General features: G+C 38.2%; 1 protein-coding gene across 4 annotated transcripts in view; it reads right to left on the bottom strand.

Annotated features, from left to right (window-relative positions):
- Positions 1-5298: 5298 nt before the first annotated feature.
- VLN2 (villin 2) overlaps positions 5299-18557 on the bottom strand; it is a 31676-nt gene continuing 18417 nt past the window's right edge. For 3 of the 4 annotated variants that reach the window (XM_039132828.3, XM_088713668.2, XM_039132829.3), the window contains exons 16-23: positions 12930-13077; positions 12758-12795; positions 12530-12670; positions 12330-12455; positions 9861-9926; positions 6838-7102; positions 5976-6208; positions 5299-5790 (exon numbers count right to left, since the gene is read on the bottom strand). In XM_039132828.3, the coding sequence (XP_038988756.3) occupies positions 5677-5790; positions 5976-6208; positions 6838-7102; positions 9861-9926; positions 12330-12455; positions 12530-12670; positions 12758-12795; positions 12930-13077 (1131 nt within the window). In that variant the 3' untranslated portion in view covers positions 5299-5676. The remainder of the gene's footprint in view (positions 5791-5975; positions 6209-6837; positions 7103-9860; positions 9927-12329; positions 12456-12529; positions 12671-12757; positions 12796-12929; positions 13078-18557) is intronic. The other variant, XM_008804412.6, reaches the window with a different exon arrangement.

Below are 18557 nucleotides of genomic sequence, written 5' to 3'. Positions count from 1 at the left end.
GTTTCCTTAGTTAGCATGCATAGCAAAACTTTGACCTTTAAGTAGATAATCTAAGCAAACCTATGGCAAGGTCTTTTGAGATTAATTACATACTAGCATGAGTTGATTCTATGTGCCAAGGATGGTTTCTTTAATCTTGGTATTCAAAAGCATACCAAGTACACATTATCATATTGATGATCAATAAAAAATAATGCCATGGACTAAAATTCTTAATCAAGCATATAGAGGGTTCATAGAGTTATTTTTAATGAATTAATTAATCATTTAGCAACTTATCCAATAGTGAGTGGAGCATACAAAAAGAAGTGATTTGAATATATTTTCTTTTCATACCCAAAAAGACAAATATCACTTATATCACAAAAATGATTAATACTTTCAAGTTATGTTTTAATCAACTAATAAAGTAATTTCAATACGAGAAGATGTAAGAATTACTTATTTCATCCTTTCTTTCATTTAAATCATTCTTTTTAATTACATTTTAAATTCAATTCTTTAACACATGTCTAGAGCACCCATTGTTTAGATAACATCTTTCATTAGAACCTTGGATAGCTAGACATGCTTGCTGAAAGAATAATCATATTTTCAACTTAGAAACCCAAGCTCTTTTGGGTCCTTGTAGGTTAGCTATAATTGTTCCTTTTGGAACCCATATTCTCTTAATAGCTATTTTGTCCATGAATTTACAGATTTTAGGATTACAAGGGATGTATTTCTGTATCCTCTTGTTGAATTTAACAAACTTAGATCGAACATGAGTAGTAGGAAAACTTTTAATTTTCTGTTTCTCCCTTTTTGGTTCATCAAATTTGTAATGTATAGATTTAGGAACAACAGAAGAGATTTTACTTAGCTTTTGTTTATGAGAATCTGTTTTAGAGTAATTAAAAACTGTTTTAACAAACATATTCTTAAAAGGTTTTTGGGTGTACCAAGGTTGATATCCTAATGTAACTTTATCAAATTCAGCTCCTTGATCATTTATCATTAGGTTCAATTTTTCAGAGCTGAGGGTAAATCGTTCAACAACAGGTTTTAATCTGTCAACTTCTTTAGTTAATCTTCTGTTATCTTCTGAAAGTAACTCATTGTTTTTCTTAAGTTTATCATGACTTTCAGTGAGAAGTTGATCTCTTTGATTTAGTTCTTGATTTTCTTTAATTAAGATTTCAGTTTTACTGGTTAGTTTCAGTTTTTCATCTATTAGAATTTGATTTTCAATCTTCAAGTTTTTGTTCTTACAAATAAGTTTCTTATATTCTAAATACAAATCAGAAAAGGCATCATGGAGTTCATCAAATGTAAAATTGCTTTCAGTTTCAGCATGTACCTCTTGTGCCACCAAGCATGGATTTTCAATATGATACTGCTCTCCTTCTACACATGATGTTTCAGATTTGTTAGTGCATTCATATTTGTCTTCAAGCATATTCCATATTTCTTTAGCAGTCATGCAAGAAGATATGCAATTAAACTCATTCCTATCTAATGCACAATATAAAAGGTTCATGGCATCAGCATTCAATTGTGCTAAATCCTTTTCATTAAAAGTTTGAGAGAGTGTGTGAAGATCATTTATTATGATTTTCCATAAATAATAGTTTTGTGATTGAATGAAGATGCGCATGCGTATTTTCCAATGTGGGTAGTTTATACCATTAAACAGTGGAGGTGTATCAATTGATTGTCCTTCTCCTAGAAAACTATCTATTTGAGTTGTCATGATCTTTGGCTCTAGTCGGTTAAGACTACAAATAATATTTGAGCACCTGCTCTGATACCACTTGTTGCCCAGTAGATACAACCCAAGAGGGGGGGTGAATTGGGTCTTTTAAAACTTTTATGCTACTTCTAAAACTTTTTGATTAACTATGCTAAGTTGTATAGATACACAGTGAAAGTTAAACTTAGCAAGGTTTTGATGTATAGACTTCGACTTGATTAAATATGCTTGCAACTAAAAGATGTGCGGATAAGAATTAAGCAAGCAATTTATCTAAGTAAGTAAGTGTGTTAGTTAGACAATAACTAGAGGCATTACAAACACAAAGGACATATAGTGGTTCGGTGCACCCCAGCACCTACATCCACTCCCCAAGACCTCTTGGAAATTTCACTATAATCCTACCGATTACAGCCGGTTGTTTTACAAGCTCACAACCCAACTTGTTGTTTTACGAGCGCACAACGAACTCGGTCGATTTTCCCAGGCTCACCGACTAGAACCACTCCGATTGTTTTCCCGGGCTCACAATCAAACCCTTACACGTTGGTTTTACCCTCGGCTCACCAACAAACCTTAACCCCGTTGGTTTTCCCTTTGGTTCACCAACAAACCTTAATCCCGTTGGTTTTCCCTTTGGCTCACCAACAAACCTTACACCGTTGGTTTTGCCTTTGGCTCACCAACAAACCTTTAACCCCTTGATTCAATCCCTTGATTGAATCAAGTTACAAGATATTAAAACAAAGAATAAAAACAAATCAAAGCTTCTTAAACAAGCAGATATGACAATATAAACAAATAGAGTAAAGAGAAGCCCTCAAACGAGTTTTGAAGATGGAGGAGCTCGGCTTCTTCTTTACTTGATCCTCCTCTGATTTGGCATGAAGTAGAGGATCCCCGAGGCAGCACACGGATGGAGAGGAAGCTTTCGGATTCACTAGGATGCTCTTCTTCTCTCTATTTCGTTTTGGATGGCCCTTTTGTGCTTATGGGAGATTTCCTTTGTAATCTCTTTGAGATCTCTTTCCTAGATGATCTCTCCCACTTCCATGCATTCTTCCCTAGCTCTCTTCTTGTTTTTATAGCTTTAGATGGAGTGGAAACAAGAATATAGCCGTTAGAGACAAAAATAGAGCCGTTGGAACCAGTCTGCAGCTCCTGACAATATGACCGTTGGGTTTGGAGTCGACTCGCGCGATCAGGAGTCGGCTCGGCTGTAGCAGGAGTCGACTCGAGCTTTTCCGGAGTCGACTCGGCAACTGTTCCAAGTTTGAATTAAAGTTGCCGTCTTGACTGGGAGTCGACTCGACTTAACCCGGAGTCGACTCGCCAACTTCTGGCGCTGACCTGGCAATTTTGGAGTCGGCTCATCCTCTGTAGTCCGTGGATCCAAATTTGAATTTTGTCCACTCGAGTCGACTCGACTGTCCTGGGAGTCGACTCGAATCTCAGAGTCCGAACTCCCGATTCTCTGTCTTTTGGCTCATCCAGTCTTGGAGTCGACTCGAACTTCCTTGGAGTCGACTCGGCTCTCAGTTTCCGAAAGTTGGTCTTCTGCCATCTTAGTGTAGCGCTGCCTTGGAGTCGACTCGAGCTGTCTGGGAGTCGACTCGAATCTCAGAGTCGGAAAACTGATCCTCTGTATTTTGGAGCCGCGCTGCCTTGGAGTCGACTCGACTTGTCTTGGAGTCGACTCGCCTCTCAGAGACGAAAATACCGTCTTCTGTCTTGGGGTTGTTCTGTCTTTGGAGTCGACTCGGACTTTGTGGGAGTCGACTCGAATCTCAGTGTCCAAAAACTGCTTCTCTGAGTTTTCCCTTGTGTACCACTGAGAGTCGACTCTCGCTTTCTTTGGAGTCGACTCGGCAACCATTGGAGTCGACTCGAATTCCTCAGGAGTCGACTCGAAGACTATTCTTTTGAATTTTCCTTTGAGTTTGCTCCTCCAATTTGAATCTTTTGAACTTTAAAGTTGGGCCAATGAATTGTAGCTTTCTTCTAACTTTTCTTGAGTGCTTTTGGAGGCCTTCTTGTGTTCTTCCAACTTGCTATGTTCCTTGCAAAATAAATATCTTTCTTCTTGCAACATAAACATTAGTATCTATACTTCAAGGTGTTGTGATCATCAAAATCAATCTATGAATCAATCTTTGGGTCATCAAAAAAGAAAATAAAAATAGTAAATTTAACTATTAGTTTTTTTCAAAAAAAATTACAATAATGTGCCACCGCCAAGATTTGAATCTTGGACCTCTTCTAAGAGCAAGTCCTTATAAGAGAGGGGGCCGACAAGGCCAAGTCTTGCTGGCCCTAAAGCCTTATATAGTATGAAGCTTTTGCGAAAAAGAAAAGAATTGTAGTTCCAATTCCCTTCCATCTTTTATTAAAACCGGGGAAAAGATATCATTTTGAAGAAAGTAAACTTGTCTAGTTTACTAAACCGTAACTTGTTAAACTAAATCTTTATAAGTTATAGTAATTCAAAAATTTTATTTATTTATAGTAATTCAACAAATTATAATATATAGAAGATTTTAATAGCCAAACTTTTATTATACATTAAGCAACGAATTTTAATGATGGCCAATCATATTAATACTGGTGTCATTAATGTTTTGTTGGATATCAAGTAAAAAACTTTAATTATGGTTAAGCATATTAATATAAATGTTATTAATACCAACATCCACGTGATGAATAGAAAATTTTGCACAAGCTAAACCTCCATCATATATATATATATATATATATATATATATATATATATATATATATATATATATATATATATATATATATATATATATACATATATATTTTGATTACTTACACCAATTAATGGCTATTTCGATGTGTTTATACATTTCTAAAACTATATCTTGTTGAAAAGCATTCATCTCATTTCCATGGGATGCATGCTAACCATTGCTACTTCTGCACTGGACCTGTTCCAACAGCTCAGTACAGAAGAATGAAGAAAATAACAATATTTTCTATCTAATTTTATTTGCTACAGCACATCATATCTACCAATATAAATTTGCAATTTTAAGTCCAATCACATTCATATTCTGGGTAAAAAGATAGGTAAAACACATAAAAATATCTTAATTTGAGATCATAAAATTAAGCGAAGGCGGTATTTGAACCAAGGCTCTTGCATCAACACCAAGAGGTTTCATCGGCTTAGCAAACTTGCACCCTCCAACCAGTCAATTCGCCACACTCAAAGCCTACTTAAATCTATTTCTGAGAAGATGGTGAGCAGTTCACCAACCCCTACGAGGCAGGAAGGATTCAAAGATAGGTTAATTGTGCCAGTTGACACCCACAAGGCCTACTAAAAGCTTCAGTACTCATGGGAGGGTATTTCTTTGCAAACATAACATGAGGCTTCTAAATCAGCTACCATTTCCATTTCACCAAGTATGGTCCACTTTCAGATTATATCAAGAGACATTTGAGGCAGAGAAGAGTTGTAATGCAACAGTTTAAGGCTCACAACAGATATTGAAGATTACATGCAATAAGAATATAAATCAATGGTCTGTTTTACAACTTGATACAGTACAACCCCCTTTTTTTTCCAATATATTAAATATATATGATAATCAATTACAGATAGTCCATATGTATCAAACCCAAAATGTTTACCTATGGACCATTATCGTAACAAACCAAGCAAACTAGGGAGACACCTGAGCAGCCAAATAAAAATGCTCATGTACAAATAAAAAAATACCTACTATGTTGCAAAATCACCCAGCAGGCAAGCATTAGTTATCAACAAACAGCAAGCGACACCAAGCGACACCAAAAAAGGATACCACTGCATATCTCAACCCAAATAAAAGAGAGGTTGAAAAACAAGGAGGAAAAATGTCAAGGCAAATATGAACTAAGACAATTTGGATGAGGTGGCCTATCTTGATTGCACACGCTTAGAAAAGATCCACCTTTCTTTTCTGCATATCCTGCTTCCACTTGGGCTGCCGATAAAATGCCTCTTTAGTCATACCAAGAACAGTCTGGAACTCAGCATCAGATAAGTAGGCCTACGCAAGCAGACAAGAAAGAGATAAATGAAAAATAACAGCAGATTAAGATGCATCTGTATGAACATGGATTAGCAGAAGTTATTCGACCATATCTTTCATTAATCAAATTTTTAACTTCTTGTGTTCCATTTGAAGCAAAAATTGCATCTTCCAAAGTAAATGAGTTTTTTCACACATGGTACCTCTCTTCTTTTATAGTCAATGCCCCTTATAGGATTGCTAGACTTGGCTTTCAATCTTTCATAATTGAATGTGCTTTGACCTCCATCTTCATCCATCTTCAAATCTTGTATTACCTCAGAATCTGCTCCATTACTCTCTGTTATGGATCTATCTCCCTCTACAGCTTCCTTCTCTGTTGAAATTTCTTCAGGATTCCTGACCTCGGTGCTAGCACTTTTGGTCTTCACAGTATCTGCAGTAAGTAAAAATGCTTACATCTCAAAGACAATTAAATAAGAAATCATGATGAGGATCTTCTTTTTTTCCCCCCTTTGTATGCGTGTACATGCATAGCCTAAGATGAGCAAGATAAATGCAGAAAGAATTGAGATGGTTTCTTTGATCTTAATGGTTTAAAAAAGACAACAAGCTAAACAGTCTTCCAAAACCAGGACTACGGCTTGCCAGAATTTCTTGGAACTCTTCAAAAGCAGTCAGAATATTCTCACAAATTCATCATATGCATTTCTTCACATAAAAATTTCATGCAAAATACCTTTCCTCATACAAGATATGATTTTTTCGTTTTTGACAAAGTTCATACAAGATATACAATATCTTCCAGAATATTAACTACCCAATGATGAGTTATTGTAGAGTAAAATATGGTTGGATAACTTAGCTACGCATTCCACTGAGTAGTGCAGAAAAAAATTGGCATGGCTATTAAAAAGAGAAGCTGTATGGCTTTAAACTTGCTGAAAATCTTAAGGAATAACAATTACTTTGGGGATATTTTGCAAACAAACAAGAAGAAACAAACCAAAATTATATACTACTTAGACAGCATCACATTGTGGTATAAAGAAATGGTCATTCTACCAGAAGCAGTCGTATCTGGGCCTGGGGAAGGGCTTCTGCTGATTCGAGCTGGAGAAGTGTCAGATCTTTTCCTTTGCTCAGCAGTTAGAACGGAAGATAGTGCAGCAACCGCAGCTGCTCTTTGTGATCCTTGGCCTGATCGGGATGGTTTTGGAGCACCAGTTTTGGTTTTGGAAGATGGGTTAAATGCAGAAGATAGAGCGGCTAATGCTGATGCCCTTTGAGTGGGTCCACTATGATTTGAATTGTTGGACTTATCATTAGACTGCAGAAAATTATAAATGAGGATTATGATAAATCTAGACAAACCAATGCTTACTCCTCCCTAGGTCCCAGAATATTACATCACATGCAATAGCTAACTCTTCCATTTGTATATAGTGTACATATTACAGAAATGCAGTAACAAATCAATACTTACAGTTTTAATATATCAAGTGAGAACTGCTATGTATTAGTAGATGATAATTCAAATTTGCATTGATTAACAAAACACAAAAAGACTATTATGTCTTGTTTGGCGATAGGATGTCATATCTCTACTGATTTTGTTTCTAGTTCAAATAAAGTTACAAATGTTAAAAAGGCACTGATATTCCACAAGATTTAACCCATTCACAGTAGATATTAATAAAAAAATTATAAAAATCCTTATATTATCTAATATGAGGGAAAGCCTTGCAAAACGGCAAGGTTGCTTAATTGTGATTTGGGTTTTTCACAAGTTCAAAATACGGAACACGTGGGGGTAAGGCTGCATTCATCTAACCACCCCCAGACCTTGTAGTTGTGGGAGCCTCGTGCACTAGGCTACCATTTTTTCGTATTATCTTACATTTCTAGTAAAAATTGTAATATTTGGATTGACATTATCAAAACAAAAAAATTTGCAAAACGAAATATCGAAATGTGCTATATTTTGGCTTCATATGTTTCATGGACCATGGTGCGTTATCACCTAAGAAACAAATTATAAAATATAAATGCTTGCTTTTATATCATGATAGAAAGCAGGCTTGCTCCAATGCTAATAACAAACAACATTTCTAAGACGACCACAGCTCAGCTAACTTCAGATATATTTTGCTAGGTTCCTTGCAACAAATTCAAATAGACAAGTTGAAGACCAAGACTCCTACTTTTCGCCACTAGTAGATGTCATATGCATTTTTGACTGTAGTCTCCCTTTTTGCTGTGCCTCGATCTAATGCATTGTTTTAAAAATCAGCCGCCACAGCAGTTTTGGCCGAAACTGCTATGTTAAATATCACAACAGAGCAATATGACACTTAGGTATGAAGTACCTGATATATCATGCTAAAACCTACTATAATGACTGCTATGCTACGAGTTCAAGCAACAATTTATTCCACAATGGAATAGACCGGTTTTTAATTGACTGACTCGAAAATCTCTAATTCTAATGCTTAAAGAGAGGATCTCCTAGAAGTGGCAGAGAATTGATAATTGAGATAGCCAATCATTAATTTGTTATTTGACTTTTCTGTCCAAACTCCAGTTGGAGTCCAATATCTATCGATGATGATGTTTTATATGGCGAATTATGTTATATGATTATGGACATCATTCTTCTATGGTTGATATTATGTGTTTATGGACATTATTATCTTCAGAGTAATGTTATTATGTTTGGTGGATGTTGATATTTGTCATTAAATTATGGACCTTTACATTAATATGGATGTTGACATGATGTTATGCTATTAGGAGAATTATGTCCTATAGCTTTGCCCTTGATTTTTTTTTATTTTATTTACTGCATGAAGTTGATATAAAACATTATTTTTTGATATTTAATAGGAAAAAGTTTTGATATATTTTAGCGGCCTGCTTTAGTCACATAACACCAGCTATCTGCTATCTGCTATGAACCCTCCTACCCTCGTGGTTACTATGAAACCTCTATATTTTAAGACATTGGTCTAATCTCTTTGTAGATTGTGACCAGGTTGTGCAAGTATCGTAATGCTCATATATTGTAGGGTTGTGGATATAAATTCTAGAGAAATAAGATTCAAAAGAACAAGACAACCAAAAACAGTAAAAGTACGAGTAAAAATACAAGACAACCTAATATGGTTCGTCATCCGGCACTTACCACCCTCGTACTGAGCTAACCATACCATAGCAATGACGAACTGAGACTTGGTATGCTGAATCAACCCCCATATCAGATATACCGATACTGTACTAGTGTGGGACCGGTGCAGGATCCATTACCGAGACGGCGAATCTTGATCTATTTGGTTTATGAACTTATTAAGCAGCCAAGATGGGCTAATAGTAATGGAGCGAAAAAATAGTAGTTAAGGCCCACAAAGCATATATTGAGATTCATGTGAAATTCAATATATGAAGCTCCGTTAACCTATCGAACATGTAAGTGGGTCTTAACTACTGTTTTTTTCTACATTACAATTAGCCTATCTTGGCCGCTTAATAAAGTTCATAGGCATTTATTTGTAGCTGAAGTACTAGCATCTAGTGATTCTTTGAAACCAAATAGACGATAAAAATTTTCAGTTGAAGTAAAAATGGCAAAGCAATCAAACCTTAGGGTCTGGTTGCATAAAAAAGACACTGGAAAACTAATGCTCTTGGGAAAAATGAATTTCCAGCTGTTTGGGCAGTGGAGATTAACATTATATGGAATAGGGTTTTCCAAATTTGGCTAAACTAAACAACCAGAGAACTAGATTTTTCCTTTTCTAGAAAAACATCATTTTTCCTTTTTCTTTTCCAAAGACTTCCAAACAACCCAACAGACAGTAAAACTGGAACAACTGAATAGCACTGTCTAGGTAGATGATAGGTCAACAAATTTGATTATTGATATTATCATTTCTGCCGGTTGTTAGGCAAACCTAGTACATTTTACTTCGTGCAAATTTATAAGTTTTTGCCTCAACTAAATGGCAGAGGTAAATCAAGATGACCGAGAACATTGTCGCGAGACTTTATGAACATTCTAAAGCAAGAAATGTTGTCAAGAAATTATTTACCTCTGAAGCCTGAACAGCTGTCCCAACAAGAAGGGAAAGCTTCTTCTGAAAAGAATTTCCTTGAGCCTGTTTAACATGAAAACATTCTTAAGTGATGAAAGCATGCAATAAATGCAATCTGCATCAGAAAGTAACAAACAAGAAACTAGAGCTATCCTCATAGGCAGACAGAGAAGTAATCATAAAGCTTGCTAAGCAAAGCTATATAATACAACTACACTTCTAAATATATACAGAAAATCAAGTTAGCAAAATGGGGAAAGCTAAAGAATATAACTGAAAAAGGCATTCACAGTTTGTTGTATATGATGTACGAGTAAGATATCATGTGTAAATGCACATGCATATGCATACATACCAAGATACTTATTGTAGTGCATAATTACAATGACCAATTAAACTGTGTATTGAGCTTGAGGCCCCAAACATTGCCTGACTTTAACATACTTATTATCCAACACAGACGCAAATAGGGCACACAAAACTGATACAGCAGTATCCCAACATGATTTCCTAATATAATTCTGAATCTCCAACTCGTGATCTACCCCATGCCATAAGAAATGTAAGTTTGGTGCATAAAAAATCAATCACAAAAAAAGCTAGCAGGTAACCCTCCAAAATCACCATACAGTGCTAAATTATTTGATAAGCTGAAAATCAATATAAACTTGTATTAATAAACATGGTAATTGATCCCCCATAAAAATTCATCCACCCTGGTGAAAACATGGGTGACTTATAACAAAGCAAGATCTCAAACTTCTTTAAATTCATTCTTTGGTAATTAGGACACCATGTCACTTTAAATTCATTCTTTGGTAATTAGGACACCATGTCACCTTTACCCTAAACTTTCATCATGGCCACATAATGTTTCACGCATAAGATATACTCTTGTTTCTTTAGATCCAACACCATAAAGGAATGCCTTCAAATGTCATGCTAGCTCGAAATCCCAGTTTCTTAAAGGTAAGCTTATATGTGATACCCCTTATCTATGGTTTTAAAAGAGCAACAGAGCAGAGCATCTCGATAATGATGATGATCTAAAACTCATGCACCATATAATTATCTGCACTGCATGTCACATTAGTAAATGACCACATACCAGCCATCTCACATAATTAAATGGCTCCATGCAATCTTTGTTGCTCAATAGTACAATGACAAGAAATTTATGCACACAGTGCTCCACAGAAAATTTTTTATTTATAAAAGACTATCACTTCCACACTAGAGCATCTAAAGAATTTTGATTCGCAGAACTCCAAATTATCTTGCCAAATAAGAGGGTTTTTCTACAATAATGTGTCTTCATAATGGAACTTACTGTTTCGCTCGATTTGTTTCCATTGAGAGAGAGAGAGAGAGAGAGAGAGAGAGAATACTATTAAAACAAAGAGTGTACATGTCAATTTCCTCCCATGATATCACACAAGGGAGAACTAGTTCTGGCTGGGTTTGGGTGCCCCCAATCTGTACCCAAAACTCATTAAGGATTGGGTCCAAGCATTGATCCAACCTTACCCCTCAGGAATCAGGTCAGTTCTGGGTCCAGGTACATAAACTTTCACAAGACTCATCAGCTTTAACAGTCAGGTAAGGCTATGGTCCCGATCAAGCACCATAAACTATTTGATGTTAGTTCATTCATTTAGTGACCACATTCTTTGCCCATCAATTAGTCTCTATTATGTCATAAAACATGGGAGATGAGCACCTGGTGTAAGCATTATCAGCAACAGGAGACACAAAGACCAGAGTACATAAGGATTTGGAGAACCAACGTCCTTAATGTCCTATAACAATTTCAATAGTCATAGAAAAGAACAAATGCTAGGTATATAAGACAAACTAGTAGCAAATCCATCATATAGAGGTCTGGGTCTGGTCCAGGTTGGGTTGGGGTCACCAAACTTAGACACATAGTTATCATGTCAAAGACCTGAAGTGGGGTGGATCAATGTCAAATTTATACTTATATACCTAGACCTGGATCCAAAATCATTTATGGGTCTATTATTGAAGACATATTTGACTCATAAGTCTACAAGCCAGGATAAGTCCAGGTCAGGTGGGGGTTACATGGAAGTCTCACATGCAGGTGGCTCAATTACCTCCCTAGTGATTATGAGCTTTAAAAAATACTAGAAAATTAATGGCAACGACAATGATCTTTACACGTTCTAGCAATAAAATGCTGAAGATACTAAATTGCATAAGAAACAAAAATTTGAAAATCATGTCTCACTGCCGTTACAAAATCTTGATTTACACCTGTTTGGCAACTCTATTTACTTATTGAGTGGTTTCTAAAGATTCTTTTCTAGTTTCTTGTTCCCCATCAGAACAAGTTTTATGTGATATATATTTATATGAACTCACTCAATCCAAATTAATTATCAAGAGCTAAAAATCAATGTATCAGATAACTTGCATAGCAAAGTTCAGAAACCTCTGACATACCATTGCCTTTGGACCATCCCATGAGAAGTATGTCGTAAAGAAACATGGTTCATTCCCTTCTGTGACTTTATAAAGTGGTAAATCTGGGGATAACCCTTCTAGGGATGCTGCAAGCTCTATGTATTTCTGAAAAAATCTGATAAATTAGAACATTACAGAAGAATATAAAAGCAGTAAAATAAAGATTTCAACAACCATACATGTCCTATATCAAATGCCTTCTGTTTCTCCTTGGAATCCACAGACTGACCAACCCAAACAAAGACCTCAGCTTGGGTGTCAAGTATCAATATATCCTCGGTCAGTAAATCATCTTGAGAGAAATTGTAAACCTCAGTAACCTGCAAGAGGGAAGGAGAGGTGGTATAAACGTATGTAAGGAGATGAGAAGACATTGTAAATACAAAAGTTCAAACATCAAATATTACAAAGTAATGGAGAATAAGTGAGCACACCTCTAATTTTCCTGCAGAGTCATCATAGAGCACAAACAAACATGAAGACATCATATTCAGGCAAAAAACCCAGAATTGTTATGGATTATAATAGAAAGTAAAAGGAAACAAGTAATGGCAAATAAAATTTCGAAATTCAACTAACCTTCATTAAATGAAAAGGTGTACAAGTGGGGATCTCTAATGATATCTTGTGTAAGCTTCTTGGTTGTAAAATTTTGCTTTCCACCAAGAGCAAACCAGAAAGCAGAACTCTCAGTTCCCTCCTTGACATGCTTCAGTACAACACCTGGCTGCAGGATTGAGAAATCAGCTCGTAAGTTGATTGATTGAGAGAGAGAGAGAGAGGCAAAATCATGCTTGTTGACTTAGGATCAGTATCACTGCTCTCGCTTCCTCATTCATTCATATAAAGATATTTACCTTTTGTGATGATAACTGGAAATATTATTCAAGAAACAATAGTTTAAGCTTAGAAGCAAGCACATTAATGAAAATACATAACCTAGGTGCTGTGTAGGGGAACCAGCTGAAAACATGAAGACCATGTTTCTCATTGTTGTTAAAATCCTATACTCCCAGAGTGAGTCATTTTTGTTAAAAGAGAAAATTTTGTTAAAGCTCAACTAAGAGCATTTAGCAATTACACAAAAGTTAAAAAACTATAAAAGAGAAATAAGCATCTTTTTCATGTTTAAATCAAGCATATACTTAGAGTGTGTTCAAATTGATGTCTGCCTGCTTGTGGGAAACTCACATTTCTCAATATGCAGTAAATGTAAAAGTGGGCTAGATAAACCTGGCTTTAACTTGAATTTCATCAGACTTCGATCCAAACTCTATCCTATTTTTCTTTCTAGAATTTAGGTCTCTAGGCTGAAAGTTAGACATAAAGAATAAACTTCAAAGCAAGGTCGGCCGAACCAGACCGAACTGTCTGGTTCGGCATTCGGTTTGGTTCGGCTCGTATCGAGCCGGCCCAATGGGTAGGGCTGTCAACGGGCCAAGCTGCTCGAGCTCGGCTCGGGCCCGGATCGGTAGAAGCTCGGCTCGAGCTCGGCTCGTTAGTCAAACGAGCCCGAGCCCGAGCCCAAAATGAGGCCCGTTTAAATCCGAGTCCGAGCCCGAGCAGCTCACGAGCCCAAATGAGGGCTCAGTCCAATTAACAATTTAATTGGGTCCCAATTAAACTTGTACTCAACCCAATTAAATTTTATTAGGCTTAATCAATTTAAATCCCAATCTGATTGAACCCAGTTAGATTTAGATCAGATCCAACCTGAACTAACCCAAATCCATTTAATTTCTTTAAATCAAATTGGATTGGTTCGGGTTCGGACTCAACCCATTAACCCGAACCAACCCTTTAACCATTCCCTCCTCCTCCTCTTTCTTTTCCTTTTCTTTTTTCCCTTTCTTCTCGGTTTCTCCTGAATCTTCCCAACCCCACCTCCGGCTCCACCCCCGCCTCCACGGGCCACGGCTCCATTCTCCTCGCCCCAAGCCCGAAGCTGATGCCCCCCTCCCCGACATCCCCTCCGACGACGCCGACGCCGTACACCCGATCTCAGCTCTCCGAGAAGCTCCGCCGCCTCCACAAGAAGTTCTGCATCATCTTCGGCCAGGCACCCTTCCTACGCCTCCTCTCCCTTCTCTGCCCCCGATGCCGCCGCCTTCGGCGAGGAAGGCACCAAGTGCCGCCGCCCCAATCCCGCGCCCCATCCAGCAGTTCCTGCGCCGAGGCTCCCCCTATACCCCAGATTTCAGTCTCTCCCCCGTGGCCGAGCCTGCGGCGCTCGCGGCCGTGCCCGTGGCCGACGCCTGTGCCGACGGTGCTCGCGGCCGTGCCCGTGGCCGACGCCTGTGCCGATGGTGCTCGCGGCCGCCCCCTTCTTTCTTTTCTTCTTCTTCTTTTCTTTCTTTCTCTCTTTCTTTCTTTCCTTCGTTCTTCTCTCCTCCGACGAACTCCTCTGACGAACCGACGATGGGGATGGGGATGGGGATGGGGTGGGGATGGGGCGGGCTCGGGCTCGGGCTCGGGCAAACGAGCCTTACGAGCTCAAGCCCGAGCCCGAGCCCAATACAGGGCTCGGTACCGAGCCCGAGCCCAAGCCTGAAATTTTACGAAACGAGCCGAGCCGAGACTGCGGAGGCTCGAGCTCGGCTCGTTAACAACCCTACCAATGGGGGATCAGGTCGGTTTAGCTATTAAATTCGGGACCCGTTCCGAACCGGCCGAAAATGGCCGGAACCAAACCGAACCGACCAGAACCAATTGTGAACCGGCTGGAACCATTTGAAATCGGCCAATTCCATTAGAACTCGGTGCAAACCAGCGAACCATTCGGTTCGCATCGAGTTGGGCCAGTTCGGAACTGGCCCCCCTCCCCCTTTCCCTTTTTTGTTGTAAGAAGATGTTGGGAAGGCCCGAGAAACTTCTCGGGCCTTCCCAACGTTTATTCTCTTCTCTAAATGTCTCTCCCTTCCCCCCACGACAAGAATTTCTCGGGCCTTCCCAACGTTTATTCTCTTCTCTAAATGTCTCTCCCTTCCCCCCACGACAAGAATCACACCGACTCAGCACAATTGAAGAAAGATCTAAGCCTAAATAAGGTATGCTTCCTCTTCCCCATCTCATTCTCTCTATTTTTTGGGAGCTCCAAAAAATAGCTCAAAATTTGCAAAATAAGAAGATATCATGCCAAAATTTTTGATTTTGGCTTGATTTTATGATATGTTGTAAATGTATGAATGATCTACTTGATGACAACAAAAATTTTTATTTTCGGATTATATATATATATTAAAAATTAAAAATATATTTTTAGATTAAAAAATAAAAATAAAATAAAATTCAAAACTACAACACTGTTTAGTTAGACGAGTGGATTGATGTGCCTTCTAACTATTTTAATGATCCGGATATCTATGAGAAGCATCGCCATTTGACGAGATTTAAAATATCGGTATGTATGTTGTACTTTAAATATATGTAATTGATTGTATTATTTTATATTTTTTTACTCACTAGTTGATTTTAGGATATTTCATGCTGCTTCTTATAGTATGCAACATCTCACTAGTTATTTTATATTTTGTATCACTTTAAAACAACAAGATGCATCATTTGGTTAAATCGAGATCATAAAAACATCAAAAAATATCAAAAAACATCAATCTATCAGCTGGGAACCGGGTTTTGGGGATGAAGCGGCTAGTTCAGGGCTCCATTTGCTAGCTTCACGGATAATTTCATTACCTTCACGAGCAAGATCACGTCCCTCATTACGAGCTTGTATACACGCTTCTAAAGCCACCCGATTAGCTACTGCACCGGGTGCATTGAGTTTTCTAGGTTTTTTTTGGTATTCCTTCTCGAGCTTCTATTTCTTCCGTTAAGGGAGATTCGGAAAAAGATGGAATAGGAAGACGTGTTTCCAGAACGAACAAGATACGGGTGGAGATAGACTTTAAATTATTGAAAAAGTTGAAAAAGAATGATTACCAATTAATTAAACTCGAAAAACTCAAAAAAAAAAGGGTGCAACAGTTCCGAACCGACATGCCCAAGCATGCCGTGTATTGGTATGGTACCGAATTGGTACCGTACTGACCCACTAGCCGACTAGTATGGATTCCAGTATCGGTTTGGTGGATTTTGCTTCAAAGTTTAACCAAACTGTACTGTACGCGATCAAAATTCAGCCAAATTCTACTAGAATCAACAGATCCAATCCAACATCTGCAACAATGATTGAAGTATCGTGTGCCAGTGGCATATAAGCCTGACACTAGCATGGCACTATTTTGCTATACTTATTGTGTCAATGCTTGGAAGAAACAGCAGCATGTCAAGTACTGGCATGCAGTTGATATTGTGTCAGTGCCATGCACCAACTAGGCACTGGCAAGATATATATATGTCATCTCATGCCACACCGACCAATACTTAAATCCATGGTCAATATATAAACCATGTAATTGAACAAGTGGATTCTTAAGTCTCAAACAGAGTCAGGTAAGTCTAGCATGTAGAAGGCACTACTTAAATGGACAACTGTGGACCTTTATTTCTAACAATGTCACTCAGACATTGCCCTTTTAGCAAGTGCTTGTCAGGCATTAAGGCGTATAGTTTTGTAGGTTTTGTTGGTCAAGTTTTTTATGGCCCTTTTGATGGGGCCCCTTCAGGATGTTTGGCACGGTCCTTGCCAGGCCTAAGGATGTGATTTGCTTCTATTGAAAGGAACACATAGGAAACGATTCTCTATAGAGGACTTCTACAGAGGCAAGGACCATGTCAAACATCCTGAAGGGGCCCCCTCGAAAGGGTCAACAAACAAAACCTACAAAACTATATGAAGATGGCAAAATGTCAACCAACTTTGTAGCATCTCTCTCTCTCTCTCTCTCTGAGAAAACCAACCATAGGATTAAAATCATCCCAGCACTTGGAATAATAGAATTCTCTCTATGCTTCCCTGCACCCAAGAAGGCATCCTATAATCAAGAGAAAGGCAACTCTTTCTCCTACGACTACCAAAAATTGTCACAGTAGTGAATTTCCTCGGACGTGTGGCAAGAAGATGAATTCGAATTTCCAGAAATACTCAGACCGTTTACAATAGATTTTGAAATAGATAGGATAATAAAGAGATACTAAATGAATACTAACATTAAGCTCTCTACAATTAAAAGAAACAACAAGCATAATGAGATCTAACAAGATTGACTATTCCAGAAAACAGGTTTCTTAAGTTCTTTACAAGGTCATGGAATCAGCATGCTCCTCTATGTCTTACTGCAATTTTAGATTAAATTTCGTGGAAATGCTGACATCTCACCAAGGAATGTGGAACCGTCCCGAAAGATGGTTTTGCCAGTTCCGAGCCATACCGATGGCTTACCAGTATAGTTCCGGCTTTGAAACTGGTTCGCTGCTAGAGCCGGAGAAGAAAAAGAGAAAGAGAGAGCAAGCGGGGGAGGGAGGGAGAACAAGGGGCCGCGGACGCCTGCGGAAGGCCATGAGGGGGGGGGGGCGGAGGCCGCAATCACGGCCGCAGAAAAAATTTGAAAATTTTTAAGTGAAGTCAGTAAGCGCTCCTCCCTCCCTTCCCCGCTCGCTCTCTCTCTCTTCTCCTTCGGCTCGGCTGGTTTTCTCTCTCGGTACGGGCTCGGTATTGAACCGGACCGGGCACCGACCGGTATAGCACCCAGTACCGGTTCGTTAATCCTTGTATCCCACTTTCCAGAAAAAAAAGAAAGAAATTAAATTAAAAAAGATGAGCATCCACATGGACACACATCAAACCTATGACCTCACACTTGCAGTAGCGGAGCTGCAATAACTTGTGTTAAATTTCTATCATCTACCCATTTATGTTTCCTTCCTCATCCGCAATCAAGGTCATATATCTTTTACAGCCAAATACAGAGGTAGACATCAATGCATGGTATCATCCTTTATTAACTGCTCTGACCTCTGGATATTTTCCACCAGATTTTCTCAAAATTCAATCCCAATAAAGATATTCGGATATAACCATTCTCCAAAAATACATACTATGATTTCCTAGTGATACATATTTAAGAATAAGTAATTAAAAGGCTGGTTCACAACTGTTAAGCCTGATATCTTGTTGACCATTTTCCGATCAACTTAAGCTTTTGGGATCAATTGGTTATTCAATATGGTACCAAAGCTCGGGCCTGCTGGAGGTCACGAGTTTGAATCCTCTCCAGACCAATTATTTATTTAATTAACCCAGTTGTT

The sequence above is a fragment of the Phoenix dactylifera genome, chromosome 17, assembly GCF_051530095.1.
Source record: "Phoenix dactylifera cultivar Ajwa chromosome 17, Ajwa_hap1_PhDact_Kaust_v1.1, whole genome shotgun sequence".
Lineage (NCBI taxonomy): Eukaryota > Viridiplantae > Streptophyta > Magnoliopsida > Arecales > Arecaceae > Phoenix > Phoenix dactylifera.
This window is presented reverse-complemented; position numbering and strand designations above follow the sequence as displayed.